The 16324-nt window shown below is 38.5% G+C and overlaps 1 protein-coding gene across 1 annotated transcript in view; it reads right to left on the reverse strand.

The window, feature by feature from the left end:
• The window catches only part of etf1 (eukaryotic translation termination factor 1), a 41312-nt gene that overhangs the window by 14181 nt on the left and 10807 nt on the right, over positions 1-16324 (reverse strand). The window contains exons 3-6 of the mRNA XM_003215255.3: positions 4116-4291; positions 3883-4022; positions 1915-2053; positions 456-646 (exon numbers count right to left, since the gene is read on the reverse strand). Coding sequence (XP_003215303.3) covers positions 456-646; positions 1915-2053; positions 3883-4022; positions 4116-4291 — 646 coding nt within the window. The remainder of the gene's footprint in view (positions 1-455; positions 647-1914; positions 2054-3882; positions 4023-4115; positions 4292-16324) is intronic.

Here is a 16324-nt window from a genome sequence, read left to right on the forward strand (position 1 = left end):
TATCCCAAAAAGGTGAGTATTAAATTCAAGTAAATACGGTATATGCTTTCAATGATTGTATATTACGGTGATGTATTTTAACTACAGTAGAGTCTCACTTATCCAACGTTCTGGATTATCCAACACATTTCTGCAGTCAATGTTTTCAATATATCATGATATTTTGGTGCTAAATTCATGAATACAGTAATTACTACATAGCATTAATGTGTAATGAACTACCTTTTCTGTCAAATTTGTTGTATAACATGATGTTTTGGTGCTTAATTTGTAAAATCATAACCTATTTTGATGTTTAATAGGCTTTTTCTTAATCTCTCCTTATTATCCAGCATATTCACTTATCTAACATTCTGCCAGCCCGTTTATGTTGGATAAGTGAGACTCTACTGTATGTTGTGTCCTGCCGTGAGCCATAAGGAGAGGCGGGTAATAAATAAAAACGTGTCACTTACCTGATCAAACATGTCTGATTGGCTTAGTTCAGTTTTGAAGTCAGCTGATCCAGCTAACACAAGACCAGCCACGTTCACTTTGTCACCAGAAACAAATAGCTGTACAGCTGTTTCTGCTACTTTTCTTACATAGTTGTGCCGCTTCTCCATTCTCAAACGAGCAAAACGCAAGGCAGATTGACCTCCTCTTCCTTAGAAAGACAATGAAATGCAACAAAAATGGGTTTCCATCCTTAACTATCCCATTTCCATCTTACACTCCCAATTCACGTATTTAGATTCACATGCATCATTCAAGGCAGAATCTAATTTCTGATTCAGATGCAATTATTACTATGGCTGCAAGAAGCCATCACAAACAAGGCTCATTATGTAAAACTAAGCATATTTAGTGATCATCTTACCACTTTCCAAAAACATCAAATGATCAAGGTCTCAGATTCTACTCAAGAATATTGCTTTACTGATGCAAGTTGCAGGAATGTTTAAAACCAAACTATCTAATCCAGAGAAAGAATAAACACTAAAGCAGAATTACAAATCACATCTCACAGCATTTTTCTTTTCTGAAACAACATGTTAAACTTGTTGTCCACGAGGACTCCAAGGTCTTTTTCGCACACACTGCTGTCAAGCCAGGTGTCCCCCATTCTGTATCTTTGATTTCCATTTTTTCTGCAAGATACTTCACTTCGGCAGAAAAAATGGAAATCAAAGATACAGAAAGGGGGACACCTGGCTTGACAGCAGTGTGTGCGAAAAAGACCTTGCAGTCCTTGTGGACAACAAGTTAAACATGAGCCAACAATGTGATGCAGCAGCTAAAAAAGCCAACGGGATTCTGGCCTGCATCAATAGGGGTATAGCGTCTAGATTCAGGGAAGTCATGCTACCCCTCTATTCTGCCTTGGTCAGACCACACCTGGAATACTGTGTCCAATTTTGGGCACCGCAGTTGAAGGGAGATGTTGACAAGCTGGAAGGCGTCCAGAGGAGGGCGACTAAAATGATTAAGGGTCTGGAGAACAAGCCCTGTGAGGAGCGGCTTAAAGAGCTGGGCATGTTTAGCCTGCAGAAGAGAAGGCTGAGAGGAGACATGATAGCCATGTACAAATATGTGAGGGGAAGTCAAAGGGATGAGGGAGCAAGCTTGTTTTCTGCTGCCCTGCAGACTAGGACACAGAACAATGGCTTCAAACTACAGGAAAGGAGATTCCACCTGAACATCAGGAAGAACTTCCTCACTGTGAGAGCTGTTCGGCAGTGGAACTCTCTCCCCCGGGCTGTGGTGGAGGCTCCTTTTTTGGAGGCTTTTAAGCAGAGGCTGGATGGCCATCTGTCGGGGGTGCTTTGAATGCGATTTCCTGCTTCTTAGCGGGGGGTTGGACTGGATGGCCCATGAGGTCTCTTCCAACTCTACTATTCTATGATTTTATGACACACTGATTTGATACTGTACCATGTTTCTTTGGGAGATCCACTGTGAACTTGTGCAGCACTTCTCTGGTGTTTCCTTGAAGAGTTCCAAAGAGTGCACCACTACCATCTATTACAATAAAGCCAAACTTGCTGTCATCTGACAGTAATGCTGTAAGGGCCTAAAAATCAAAACAGCAGAGAAATTGATACAATGAATCCAGCTGGAAGAATAAATTCATCTATTTTAGACTCAGCATTGAGAATCTCACTCCACATTCATAAAAAATAGATTCATTTATGGCATTTTAAAAATAAATGTCACTATAATCTTTTTAAGTGTGGATATTTCTGTTAACAGGCAAAAGTCCCTTTAAGCTTAATAGAAAAGAGTGCTGCCAAACTACTTCAGATTATAAGGTTGGATAAGATAGGTAAGAGGAAATCATTAGAAGCCAGCTTGTTCAGCACTCTATTGGACACCTCAATCAACTGTTCTGTGAACATGGAAAAAAAGTTGTACCAAAAGAGAGAAAACTCTAATAACTAATAGAACGTTTCTTAGCAATAACAGATAATGTCAGAGACTTGCATTTTGTGTCTTATAAAATTAAGTGCTTACCTAAAGTAAATGCTAATCACTATGTAGGTGGGGCAAGATGGTGAACCATTTAAGCTTAAAAGCCTGCAGTGCATTACTCAAACTGCAATTGTCTGGCCAGGGCCCCAATATCAAGTTAGAAGCAGTGTTGTGATGTGCAAGGAAGTATGAAGCACCCTATGTAAAACTTCTGCAGCACGCTATGTAAAACATATCAAATCTACTGAAGCATGCTATGTAAAACATATCAAATCTACAAATTAAGTCAGAAATATGTCTCTTTAAAAAGTGCAAAAGCTGTTGTTGTTTCTATCAATATAGAAAAAGCAAGTTTCTCTGTATCCAAATTGAGGTGAATAAAAATTCTCGATATACTTGAATTAATTCATTATCTAATTGAGTAACATTCACTGAAAATTACATGCATGAAAAGAGTGGGAAGAGGCTTTCAGAACTGTGACATCTTCCCCAAAGAGCTGGTAATTTAAGACTTATTTGAAAGATGGAAGAGATTCCTCATCAGCCCAGCCTGGATCACTGGCACTGTGTACCAGCCAGGCCTACAGTCAGGCCATGAAAGGATTCTATTGGCCTCCTAAAGTAGAATCAGTAGTCTGATATCCACTAATCCTCTAGGAAAATTATTCATTGTGATCAAAATTATTCTTCAACTTTCACAGATAAGAGTATTTTAATCCAAAACTAGATTTGAATTGGGGGAGCGGATATAACAAATCATCCCAACCTGACTCTAAAAGGTATGTTTTTATGATACTTGGGACAGTCTGCTGAAAATTATTTGAATGATTTTGATAGAATGGTTGTATCAGCACCTGTACTCTTTCAGATGTTTGGTCTTTAAGGCAGCTAACAATTTTGCAAGAACACAAATCTCTCACACATCTCAACTTGATGTCTCTCTGTGTATGTGTGAACTGCCAATGGCTGATGTATGTGTAAACTGTCAATGGCAATGTCTTCAGTACGAAATGCACAACTCTAGGACCCACTCTAATAGGCTGAATCTTGGTCTAAATCTGTAACGAGCTCAGTTCCCAGAATGTCACTCTTCTAAATGAAGAGTGAACACACTCCAATGTTAGAAGGCCACTTGGTTCCTTTAATTCCATGGTGGTCTGCAGCAGCACACCAGGAAGTGATGTTGAAGGTAACCAGGACCCACTTCCAGTGACCTTCTGTCAGGAGTTTTCAGAACCTGTTGGTGTCCCCTAAAAGCTTGTCTGGGCCAAAAAGGCCCCACTGCCATTTTTTCACAGCTAGAAAAAAGGGGCGTTTTATATATTTGGAAAACAAATTAAGTTTTAAAATGCACACAGGAATCCCCCTAAGTCAATCCGTGTAAAGGAACAACAGTATTGTAAAGTGAACAGAAATGCAAATATTACTTACCTCTGTATGGAATTTATTATCACACAAATACAATGATGTATTTATTGGTTTGAAAGGTTCAAAATCAATGTTCACTTTCTTCTCTTTTCCTTCCTCTGTCACAATTGTTCCACAGTAAACAACCAGACCATTTGGAGGTACTGTGAGCAAACAAATCAAAACACAAAATTCAATCCTTGGGTGAATCCAAAGCATGCAGGAAAATATCAAGTACAGCCTATATAACCTTTTACCTTTATTATAAAGTTTTAGCCTTTGCTGTACAGATGTAATGGCGCCAAGGACTGAAAGGCGATTCACTCGAGATTTAATGTTTGATGCCGTACCAAACTCATCCGCTAACATTTTTGCCACTCGTGAAATCTGGTCTTTGGGGGGAATGATCAATGATATCATGCTGGTGCCATTGCTAAGTGAAAAACAAAACAAAAACAAAAAACAGATTTAGGAAAACGTATTAACGCAACCTATGAGTTATATGGATACATTTTTTTCCAAAACTAGTTATACAAATAAGGAATCCCTTCCATTTACCTTCTGCAGATTAGCAACATTCCTTGAGAGTAAGAGTTTCCAAGCATGCCTCTTGTCACTATCAACCACAGACCCACTAAGAGACAGTTTACACACCAAGTAGTTATAGCAGTATTGATGCAGCCCTTCAACCAACACAACTTGATCAATGCACTTGTTTTTCTAGAATTATTTATGGTAATATTATCTTTAACTTTCATCACTAATTAAAAATATGTAGGAGCAGCACTTTTTATTTGAGACAACACAATCTTTGAGCTCTAGTTGTTCCTGAAACTCAAACTGATTGCTATAACTCTAAAGATCTGTTATCAAAACAAGGATTCACTCTTCCTAAAACAGTCTTCAAAGCCACTGCAGCTTTTCCCTCTGTTACTTACCTCATTGAAGTATATCTACCCTTCAATGTCCTAGTATGTTTGACGTAAAAGTCAGAGTGGACATCTCAAATAATCCTTAGGAGAACATATGTCAATAAATGCTGTTTTATTTTTTTAAAGAGAGATTTCATAATCTTTTAACCTTCTGAATATCATACTTTGGATTCTGATTCTTTACAAGCTTGCGCCCCTGCTCCCGAAGTTGGAGCTGCTGCGTGAACATTTCCACAGTAGCCCAGTCCTCAGGAGGTGAGGTGGGGCATGCCATGTGTTTCTGTTTCACTGAGTACCTCACCCTTCATTTGCCCGAGTAAAACAGAAATAGAAACTCTTAGTACACAAGAATAGAAGGGGCTGGTCTCACAGGCCACTTCACTTATCTGGCTCAATTTCTTCTTCCTGTGTGCCATGACCATCTGTTTCATTCAGACAAAGAAAAGGAGGTATCAGATGGAACAAAAACATATGCAAACAGGAAGAAGTGGACAAACCAGATCTGCAGGGTAAGTGATGCTGCAGGTGGATCCTGAACCAGTTCCTCCTCTTCCTATCTGCACATGTTTTTGTACCCCCCAGTATCTCTCTTCCTTTGTCCATGCGAAACAGACACTTGTGACACACAAGAGGAGAAAAATGAATTGGCATCTGAAGGATACTCAAAAGTGGCATGTAGAACCAACTCCTCCCAAAGCAGGGCACTCCATTCTCCCTGGAGATATTCACAAGTTTTCCACTTTTCAGTGGTGAAATGTTCCCATAACTTGAGCAAAAGTGCAGGGATAACTATATTGCAAGGTTTTTATTTACTTCACGTGAAAGGATAGCAAGATCTCCAGGGAATTTTCACTGTCAAACTAAAAATCAGAAACACAGAGATCAAAAACATCTAACGCTCGAACACTTTGTAAATGGGAAACTTATACTTCTCTGCCTTGAAATTCAAGACAGGGCATCTGCTCATAACAGCAACTCATGTTCCATCTTATATAAAACCCAAGCATCTAGTAGGATAGGAAGCTAGAATATGAGAAAATAATGATGAAACAACACATGTGAAAAAAAAATATTTGCAATAGCAGCCAGGAATCCAAATCTGAAAACATTTCCATGTATACCAGTAATCTTGGTGGTTGCCGTTTTAAAATTAGAGCAGAATCCAATGCTATGGGAATAGACTCTCCCTTCTGCAACAAACCTTGCACTACTGCTACCCCTTCCAACCTGTTCGAGAGAATATTTTGTCCTGATCAGGCCTCATCTGGTGTTATTGTCTTCAGTTCTAGCAATCTCATTTTAAGAAGGATATAGACAATTTGGAGCAAGTTCAAAAGAGGAAACAAGGATAAGAAGCATGAAGAACATAATATATGGGGAAAGGTCAAAAGAGCTGGGCTTGTTCAGGATGGTGAAAGGCAGATTAATGGTGACAGGACAGCACTCTTTAAATACTTATAGGGCTGTCACAAAGAGGAGGAAGCAGGCTCATTTTCTGTTGCCCCAGAGGAGACCACGTCTAATGGTTTGATGTTACAGGACAGTAGATTTTGATTGAACATTACAAGGAATTTCCTGAGAGTAAGAGTGGTTGAATAATGGAATCAATTGCCTAGAGAGGTAGGTGGGAGGGTCTTTGTCTGAATGTGTTCAAAAAGAGACACGACCACTAAGGATGCCTTGGCTAGAGATCCTTCATCAAGCTGGAGTAGGAGCTGTTGGTCCATGAGGCCCCTTCCCAACACTAGGACTCTATGAATTGCCTCTTCACTTTTCTAGCAAAGCCTTCTGTTTTGGGAATTACTAGGTTTCTGTGCATTAACAAAATCAGCCCCCATCCCACTCACCTGTCTGGATAAATTAATCAGTTTACTAAGCCAGAACAGCATAAGGGTTAGTAATCCCGATGTAGAGAAGATAAAACTTCTAGAAACAGCTAAAACTGTATGTTTGCAAAACACACTACTTAATGCATAAATTCCTAGTAGTTTTCCCCTGTGGCAGGGGTCCCCAAAATAAAGACCTGTGGGCCGAACGCAGCCCTCCAAGGTAATTTATTCACCACCCACATAAACTTTAGACTTAGAGTCATTTTAAATCTGAAATGACTTGAAGGTACAAAACAACAACAATCCCAATTAACTTGACTAACTCATCAGCCAAAAACAGGCCCACAGTTCCCATTAAAATACTGATAAGATTATGTTGGTTAAAATTGTTCTTAATATTAAATAATGCATTGTTTTTCATTATTATTTTTTGCACTACAAATAAGATATATGCAGTGTGCATAAGGATTCGTTCATACTTTTTTCAAACTATAATTCAGCCCCGCAACAATCTGAGGGACCATGAACTGGCCTTCTGCTTACAAAATCTGAGGATCCCTGCTGTCTGTGGCAAAGAATGAACTATAGAGATGGGCAACCAAAGTGCGCCTTTCTCTTATGAATTTGGCCTCCCACTCTCACCAATACAGAAAAAATGACATGCATGCTTCTCCAAGAGCCTTGATTTTCATTTGCTACATGAAATCTGTAGAATTTGTATTAAAGAGACACTGTTGTATAAAATTGTATCATCAAAACCCATTCTGCATCTTTCACTCCTACAGTTTTTGGGAGCAACAAGTTGTACCCCCGACAACACTGTGATATTTGAAATTCCCTTGCAGACATTACATTTTCAAGTGCACAGGAGACCAAACATCAGCTACTGGTATTTTTCCTGTCCTACTTATAATCCTCTCTAATGGAAACTATTATGGAAGGCCAGCATTTTGAAAACATGTCTTAATGGAAATTCACTAGAGATTTTCCTCATAATTCTGTGACTCCCACAGTAGCTTAAAGACTCTTAAAATCTTCTGTTGTATTAATCTTTCTAATATTATTCACCATTACTCCAATTAGCCAGTCTGCTGTAGCATGTAACAATGGATTTTAGGAAACAGCATCAGCACCTCCTGCTGATGGGAAAACCACTGTAGTGTTTTCAACCTCAAAGGAAAAACCATTAAACAGCACTACTGTTGTTCCACAATTGGTCCTAACATATGAAGAAGGGGCAATACCTGTGGTCACAATGGCACCATCTGTTTCATTCTTACAATAAGGAGTGGCCAAGTGCTTCTACAACATGGGCCTTTGGACCCACATTTGCAGCCACTGAAGCTCATTTCCAGTCCTGCAAAAACCACAACATCCCTGGTATTTTTTTTAAATTTCATGCACAGGTTGCAGTAATTTCCCATGAAAACTGCACTGAACGTTGAAAATGCATAAAATGTACAAAAACATCCCACTTCGACTACTGCTGTTTTTGTATGAAACTCTCTCAAAATGAAACAGCTGAAAAACAGCCCTGTACAACTGTTAATTATTATTCTACAGTATTTCTTCCCAGAGCTTCAAGGCTGGGAAAGGTGGCAGAAAAATATTTTGAACGCAACAAAACTGGGAGTAATGCACCATAACTATAGTATTTTTATTTATCGTGTCAAAAGTGAACCAAGCGTACAGTTGTAATATATTTAACAACACAAAGTTTAAAAAAACTTGGCAATATATTAAATGTCCTTTGTCCAGTAGCCAGGCACTTGGATTGCCTCTGGTGTTGTTTTAAGAAGGTCCTCCATTGTGCATGTAAACAGGGCTCAGATTTAACATATGTATATCACTTAAAATATTTAAAATAATGACAATAATACAGAAAGAAAACCTTGCATTTCCCATTTTATATAAGTGGCACCATTTTACTATGCACATAAATAAGATTTGAGCAGCCACAGATTTTAGCATCCATGGGGAACCCTGGCACAAAACCTCACCGAAAATCGAGGACTTCAAATTGCCCGTTTCAGCACATTTAAACAAGGGAGGAAGCATATACAAATTAAAGAGAGCTGTATAGTGGTATACAAAGATATAATTTTTAATTCAAAAGATGTATAGAATACATTGTATAGGTAAAGTAAAGGTAAAGATTTTCCCTGATGTTAAGTCCAGTCGTGACTGACTCTGGGTGTTGGTGCTCATCTCCATTTCTAAGCTGAACAGCTGGCGTTGTCCGTAGACACCTCCAAGGTCATGTGGCCAGCATGACTGCATGGAGCGCCGTTACCTTCCCGCTGGAGCGGTACCTATTGATCTACTCACATTTGCATGTTTTCGAATTGCTAGGTTGGCAGAAGCTGGAGCTACCCCCGGATTTGAACCTGCAATCTTTCGGTCTGCAAGTTCAGCAGCTCAGCACTTTAACACACTGCGCCACGGGGGGGGGGGGGGGGTGCTCCATATACATTGTATAGGGTGGGCCAAAAGTCACCAAGGTATCTGATGTTTTAATAACTATTTTAACCTTTAAAATATATTTTACATATAATGTAAAGTAACGTAATTTTATTTCCTTTATGTATTGTATCTGATGCTTTGGTATCATACACTAAAACATAACAAATAAAGGCATTATTAAATACTGAAATCCCTTTGTGTCTTTTGGACTCTCTTATATACAGCTATGATAATCTTGATCAGTATAAACAGAAAGGGATATTATAGAATCTTTAAGACAAACTGAAAACACTTGGCAGCGTAAGTTTTTGTACAATGAATCTACTTCACCAGATGCACAATCTATGAAAGCTTATGCAACAAACTTATTTCTCTGTTAGCCTCAAAGGTGTTACAATATCCCTTAGAGCAGTATATACGTATGTGCAAGATTTACTGTGGCTAATCAGATCATATTGCTAGAGGTTTCAATGACTTTCTGAACTGCCAATACTCAAAAGTCCCCTCAGGGAGATAGGGCGGAATACAAATAGATTATTATTATTATTATTATTTAAAAACTGGATTTAGAGAGGTGCTTAGCTTCCCAGAAATTTCAAATCCATTCATATAGTTCAATGGAAGCCACATTTTCATTTAGATAATGCCTCAATAACTGCACCAAGTTAAAAGCTAGTTCCACCCCACTAGCTGCTCAAGAATGCAATACAAATAGCAAGATAATGTACTGTTTTTCAACAATTTTATGAAAATACTAATTCCATCTTGTATACTGATGCTACTCAACATGGTGCCCATAGATAGATTGGTGACATCACCTGTTGGACCCTGAATTTTCCAGAAAAGAAAGAAAGAGGTTCAAATATGGTGCTGGTCCCTGCCACAATGGGGAATCAAAAGTTGATGTTCCCCCACATCAGACATTTGAGAAGCACTATTGGACATCACAGTATTGCCACCTGCTGGTTCAATAAGCAAAGACTACTAACAGGACAAATGGTGACCTAACATACTGATAGCATGTGCCGTCTTAATCAAGATTCAGATTAATTCCCCTAAGCTATAGTTTCACTGCACTAGAACGTGATCTCTGAATGCTGTCAATTATTCAAAAGATTTTAAATCCACAGTTACCCTGTTTCCCCTAAAATAAGACATCCCCAGAAAATAAGACCTAGTAGAGGTTTTGCTGAATTGCTAAATATAAGGCCTCCCCTGAAAGTAAGACCTAGCAAAGTTTTTGTTTAGAAGCATGCCTGCTGAACAGAACACCAGAGCATGCAGGATCTGTAAATGTACATACCATAGAGTGTTGTACATGGAAATAATGGTAGTAACAAGAAATTCTTGATAGGATACACAGTTTGTCTGGTTATGTTGGTTTGTGATAACTACTGTACAGTATATAATAAATGTTCATTTTTTTGTTCAACAATAAAAGTGAATTCTTCTTCATGGAAAACTAAGACATCCCCTGAAAATAAGACCTATTGCATCTTTGGGAGCAAAAATTAATATAAGACACTGTCTTATTTTCGGGGAAACACGGTAGTAATCACGTGCTACTTGTGGATAACTAGAACTTAGAATATCATGACATCTAAAATTGTTGAAGAAATGTGCAACTACAACATTGGCTAATGGAAAAAATTCAGGAGACAACCCCATACACATGTTTTGTCCTAGATCAAAAATCTATACATTTTAAGGCACGTGGGGTGCAAACCTGCAAATTCCTATGAATGACAGTGGTATCTTGACTTTAATTCGTTCTGTGACCAAGCTCCTAACTGAAATTGTTCTTATCTCAAAGCACATTTTCCTACTGAAATGCTATTAATCCGTTCTGGGACCCCGAAAACCTCACCCATTTTTGTTACACATTTTTAAATTAAGAAAATGTACTTTATAAATAAAAAAGAATATACAAAATTTACTTTTAAGAAAACAAAAACCGTCACTCTTCCAAACCAGACAGACATCAACTGATGTGATGGGAAGTTGTCTGTGCCTCTTTTCCCACTGATCAGTGCCTTACTCCTTGCAGATTATCTGCTTCTTCCATCACCTTAGTTCTCTTTCTCATCCTGATCTTGGACACTAAGCCAGGTCAGCCTTGGTTTGGATTTAGATGGGAGACCGAACAAGGGTCCTAGGTGCAGGAGGCAGTATTTCAGAGGAAGGAACTAACAAACACCAGACCAGTGAAATCCGCTTGAAAGAAAGACTTGAAAACACAGCCAGAAGGGTAGGCCAGGTATAGACAAATTTTGGCCCTCCAGGTGTTTTGGACTTCAACTCCTGCAATTCCTAACAGCCGTTAGACTGTTAAGAATTATGGGGATTGAAGTCCAAAACACTTGGAGGGCCGAAGTTTGTCTATGCCATACATGGCCTAGGCCCAGCATTCACTGCATGGTGCCTCTTTCCATTCTGCCTGGGTCACGAATGTTCATTCTTTGGGGAGAAGCCCCCACTCAGCCGCCATGTTGTTTTGAGGATAGAGGGTGCAGCAGTACTGCTCTGGGCCTCCCACAGCATCCATCCTGGCACTGATGGCTCTGGTGGCAAAAGCCCCCTTTCCACGGAAAAGCCCTGGTTAAGATGGCAGGCTGCATGCTCTTGCACTAGCTTGTATCTTGGAGCTAGCAGATCATAACCCGGAACAAAAAACAAGCCGAGCAATGGCTCATATCTTTAAAAACTCACAAATTGGGTGGCTCATATGTTGAGGTTTCACTGTACTTAGATTCTGTTTCTTCAGAATTCTTTGTAGTCTATCTGCTGAAGCATAGTGGTAGAAGTGTAAAGTGGGACAAGCCTACAATATGGGGCCTTAATATTGGTAAAGGACAAAATTATTAAATCAGTCACATATCACTTCACAAATGGGGGAATTAGCCAACACCACCTAAGTAACTTAATGATGCATAAAGGAATGAAACCAGATCAACTGAACCAGGTGGAACTTGGTAGATCAATCCAGGCTCAATGGACGCAACTTTAGTTCAGACTCACAAATGGATTTAGGCCAGCATTTCACTAAGATATAAACATCCAGGTGTTTTTACACAAAAAGCAACATTTTCCCTATTGCATTTGACTGTTCTCTCAGTTCACATACACTGGTTTATGGATTATCATTAGACTGTCAGAATGAGTGCCAATTACCACCCAAACAGGAAGCCTATATAAACAGCAGATGCAGCAACATTCCCATCCGCTCTGGTTACAAGGCCATTATAGCAGTTACCCAGCTGCGGAAAACAAACTGTAAGGTACGTTGCTAATATGTCCAGATCAGCAACAGCTAGTGTCTGTATTCCTCATGGCGATTTTGTTCTCTAAAAACTGGATAGTTTACAGAGTTCAAGAATTTCATGCAAACATCACTGCAAATAGGTAATGGAATAAAGTTAGCATTGGCAAGATGGAAGAGCTCTTTCAAATGCTTGATTTCCTTTTTCGTCAATGTTATCTTTTACCTTTTGTACTTCCCCACTAGATTGTATGGCTCTGTGAGCTGCAACGGTCTTAATTTTTTTTTATTCAAGGATAGAAGGTTTTAAAGTTCCTTGTTATGAGGGCCCTTCTGACTGTTTGGCAGCAAACACTTCACAACAATAGCCCACATGCTCAAATGTAGTATTTCTTGCAAACAAATAGCACACACGAATAGCACATACCTCATAACCTCTGAGGATGCCTGCCATAGATGTGGGCAAAACGTCAGGAGAGAATACTTCTAGAACATGGCCATAAAGCCAGGAAAACATACAATAACCCTCAAATAGCACACACATTTACGTATAAAATCCAAAATGCCACATTGAAAGATTGAACTTTCATCTTATGACTTGAAGCAATTATCCCACTGAAGAAAAAATGCAATTTACATGGAGAGAATGATTAAAATATGAATGACTGCAGAGTTGGATAGCTGTGGTCTAATTACAATAAATATGCATCTGTGTAAGTATCAAAGTAAACAAAGCTTTGCTTTACTTCATGTATAAACTGTTGTGTTCCCTTAGATTAGCATGTGTATCATAATGTGATGAAACTAAATCATTAGTACTTTCTGTCACATTTTAATTTATACATTTGAATGTATATTCAATGATCACTCATTCACTATGCTACAAGCAGAAAGTTAAGAGAAATAAAATGCATCGTATTATTACAATAGGTTCCAACAGAATTAAAAACATGATGGAAGTAAAATGAAATTCAGGTACTTGCACCCACTCTCAGTTTCATTTCAAATTTAAAAAATCTTAGAATTTTGGCTTTACCAATGTACTTGTTTTCAGATATGCCTATCTGTTCAGAAAAGCACAAAGGCAGGAGATATTCCATTGGTATCAAAGTTAGTACTGATATACTGACAGCACACATATTCCTTAGTTTTACCATCATTTGTTTTTTGAATAAAGGGATACATACATGTTGACCAAACATTTGTATGACACTATCAATTTTGGCATTAAGCATTTTAAATCAGAATTAGTTATCGATCTCAAAGGTTACTGGTCTGGTTTCATAGCCCTATTTTGGCTATGAAGTGTGGAATGCTTAAGATTCCACACCCATGGTGAAAATCCCATACTAGATCCAAGTGGCATTTATCTCCTCAGTGCCAAAGGATACGTGGGAATAAGAAAAATACAAAACTCTACACCCTGCTCTACACTTATTGCTATGCTTATACCTCAAGTAATATCCATAAGCAGCAAAGAATTCAATGCAGATAAGGGAGAGAAAGCATGCATCCTCCAGTTTGTTCTCCAGACACTGTTGACTGCAAAGAAAGGACAATTTCCATCTCTACACAGAAGGAAAAAACAGCAGGGATGTGCTGGAGGTGTTGGAGTGATGTACTCCTTTTCACTAAAATATTATTAGCACGGTAGCATTGTGCACAAGTCATGCTAGGATGGAAGAGGGAGTCATTTCCTCTGATTCTCATCATGGACATGCAGTAGCAGAGACATGGAAGGTCAGTACCTTTCACAGGCTTATTTACAAGGCCACTGCAATCAACTCTGGCTGCATTTTGCTTATGAAAGGTTTATAATCAACTGGATAGCCACAGAAACCCCCGGTGGTGCAATGGGCTAAACTCTTATGCCGACAGGACTGCTGACTGACAGGTTGGCAGTTCGAATCTGGGGAGAGCAGGTGACCTTCCCCCAACAACTCTATGCGGGGGCATGAGAGTAGCCTCATGGTAAAACATCAAATGTCTGGGCGTCCCCTAAGCAACATCCTTGCAGACAGCCAATTCTCACACCAGAAGCAACTTGCAGTTTCTCAAGTCGTTTCTGACACACACACAAAAACTGGATAGCCATGCTGAAGGAGATAGGTCTTTTATTTAATTTTTTGAAATTCAGTTAATGTGTTCATGTGTCAAATTTTTTTCATTCCAGTCCAGGGTCAACAAATAAAAAGGTCCTCTGGCTGACAGTTGCTACTCATGATATTCAGTCAAGCTGAACACTGAGTAGCAGCAAAAGGAGGCATAAGCTTAGAGAAAATCCTGGGGATACAGGATATACATACTGAGTCAGTTTACAGGCATTCTCTCATGTTCCAACGCTGTGTAACTTGTATGTCCATGATGAGGAACCAACACCAAGATTCCCTCTTCCATCCTAACATGGATTCTTCCCACAGTGGTGGTAAAATCACATGCTCTATCTATTATGCTAATAATCCCTTACCATTTGGATCACAGTACAGTGACCATGCTTTCTCAACATTGGTAAGGCTCCAGGTATTTTCCCATGACTGATTTCAAGGATTCCCTAAAGCTTGTCTTGAGAAGCTATTACTTCATTTACTGGCAGGGAGAAGAGATGAGATAAATGATACATATGAAACTGGATTCTGAATTAACCAAGTATGCTTGCTAGTCAATTAATCCAATGAGAGACGGACATACAGAGACAGTTTGGACTGAAATTGTAAACAGCAGATGATCATAGAATTTCATATCTTCATAAGAGATCATTCAGGAAGCACCAGATATAGTGAGGATCCCTTATACAAAATACTTGGGATTGGAGGTTTTGGATATCCCCTCCCAGATTTTAGTATACATGTAGTTACATATATCTACATAATTTTATTTATTTAGGGACTTTCTATGCCGCCTTTCTCCAATGGACTCAAGGCGGCTTACAACATCATTAAAACATACAATATAATATAAAACCATTGATAAAATAACTCAAATTGGTTACATAAATACCTCCTTGTAAGACATGAAAATAACCATTAAATTAAATTAAAATAGTCTAAACTCCCATATGGTGATAAAATACTTATAAAGTACTATAAAATTCTAGGCTTCTCTTACAATTCAATATAAAGCTATTCCAAACATAATGACTATTGCTTAATCAATCACTATCATATACATAAACATGCAGGCCATAAACTATTTTTCCAACTACAATCTCACAGTCTCTTTACAGAATAATTTACTGGGATAACTAACATTTATTTATAAGACAAGGCATCTGTAATTAGCCTTGGATTAGTTTTCTTAAAGTTTGATTCAATTCACAGTGGATAATTGTTTGTTCCTTTTTATTACTGTTTATTATATTGTTTACTCTGTGCTGTATAGTCTAAGTAAATAAATAGGACCCAGTTAAATATGCTCTGTGATCAATTCTGATCCACACTATGGCCACAGCATTGTGGAGCAGCTAAAATTTCTGTCATATTTCAGCGCAAAAATAGTACATCAAAGGTAAGTCCATTATTAAGAAGAGAAACTACTCAATCCTTTACAGCTCAAGCCTTGTATGGATCAAGTTTACATCTATTTATTTCTAACCATGGTTATTATAAATTTACCCCCTGTACTCACTAGCATAGGTACAAAATAAGTGCCATTTATCTGATGATACAAAATTTATATATTGATGATATAAGCCGCCAAAACCGAAATTATCTTTCCAGTTTTAGATTAATAATGAGCATAGAGAGCAATACAAAACTGTGCCTTTTCCCATAGGGCCCCTCTGTAGCAGCAGCATCCAGACAATAAGAATTTAACTGCCGTAGTTAGGCAGTTGCTAACTAGAGATAATAATGAAGATGTGCTTCATTAACTTGCAAACATTTTGAAATAGCAAGTATGATAAGTCATTTCAGAAGTAGGAAAATGTGTTGAAAAGGGTCAGAAACCAAAAGGGATTATATGACACTTCTAAAAAAAATGCATGA

Source organism: Anolis carolinensis, chromosome 1 (genome assembly GCF_035594765.1).
Source record: "Anolis carolinensis isolate JA03-04 chromosome 1, rAnoCar3.1.pri, whole genome shotgun sequence".
In the NCBI taxonomy this organism is placed as follows: domain Eukaryota; kingdom Metazoa; phylum Chordata; class Lepidosauria; order Squamata; family Dactyloidae; genus Anolis; species Anolis carolinensis.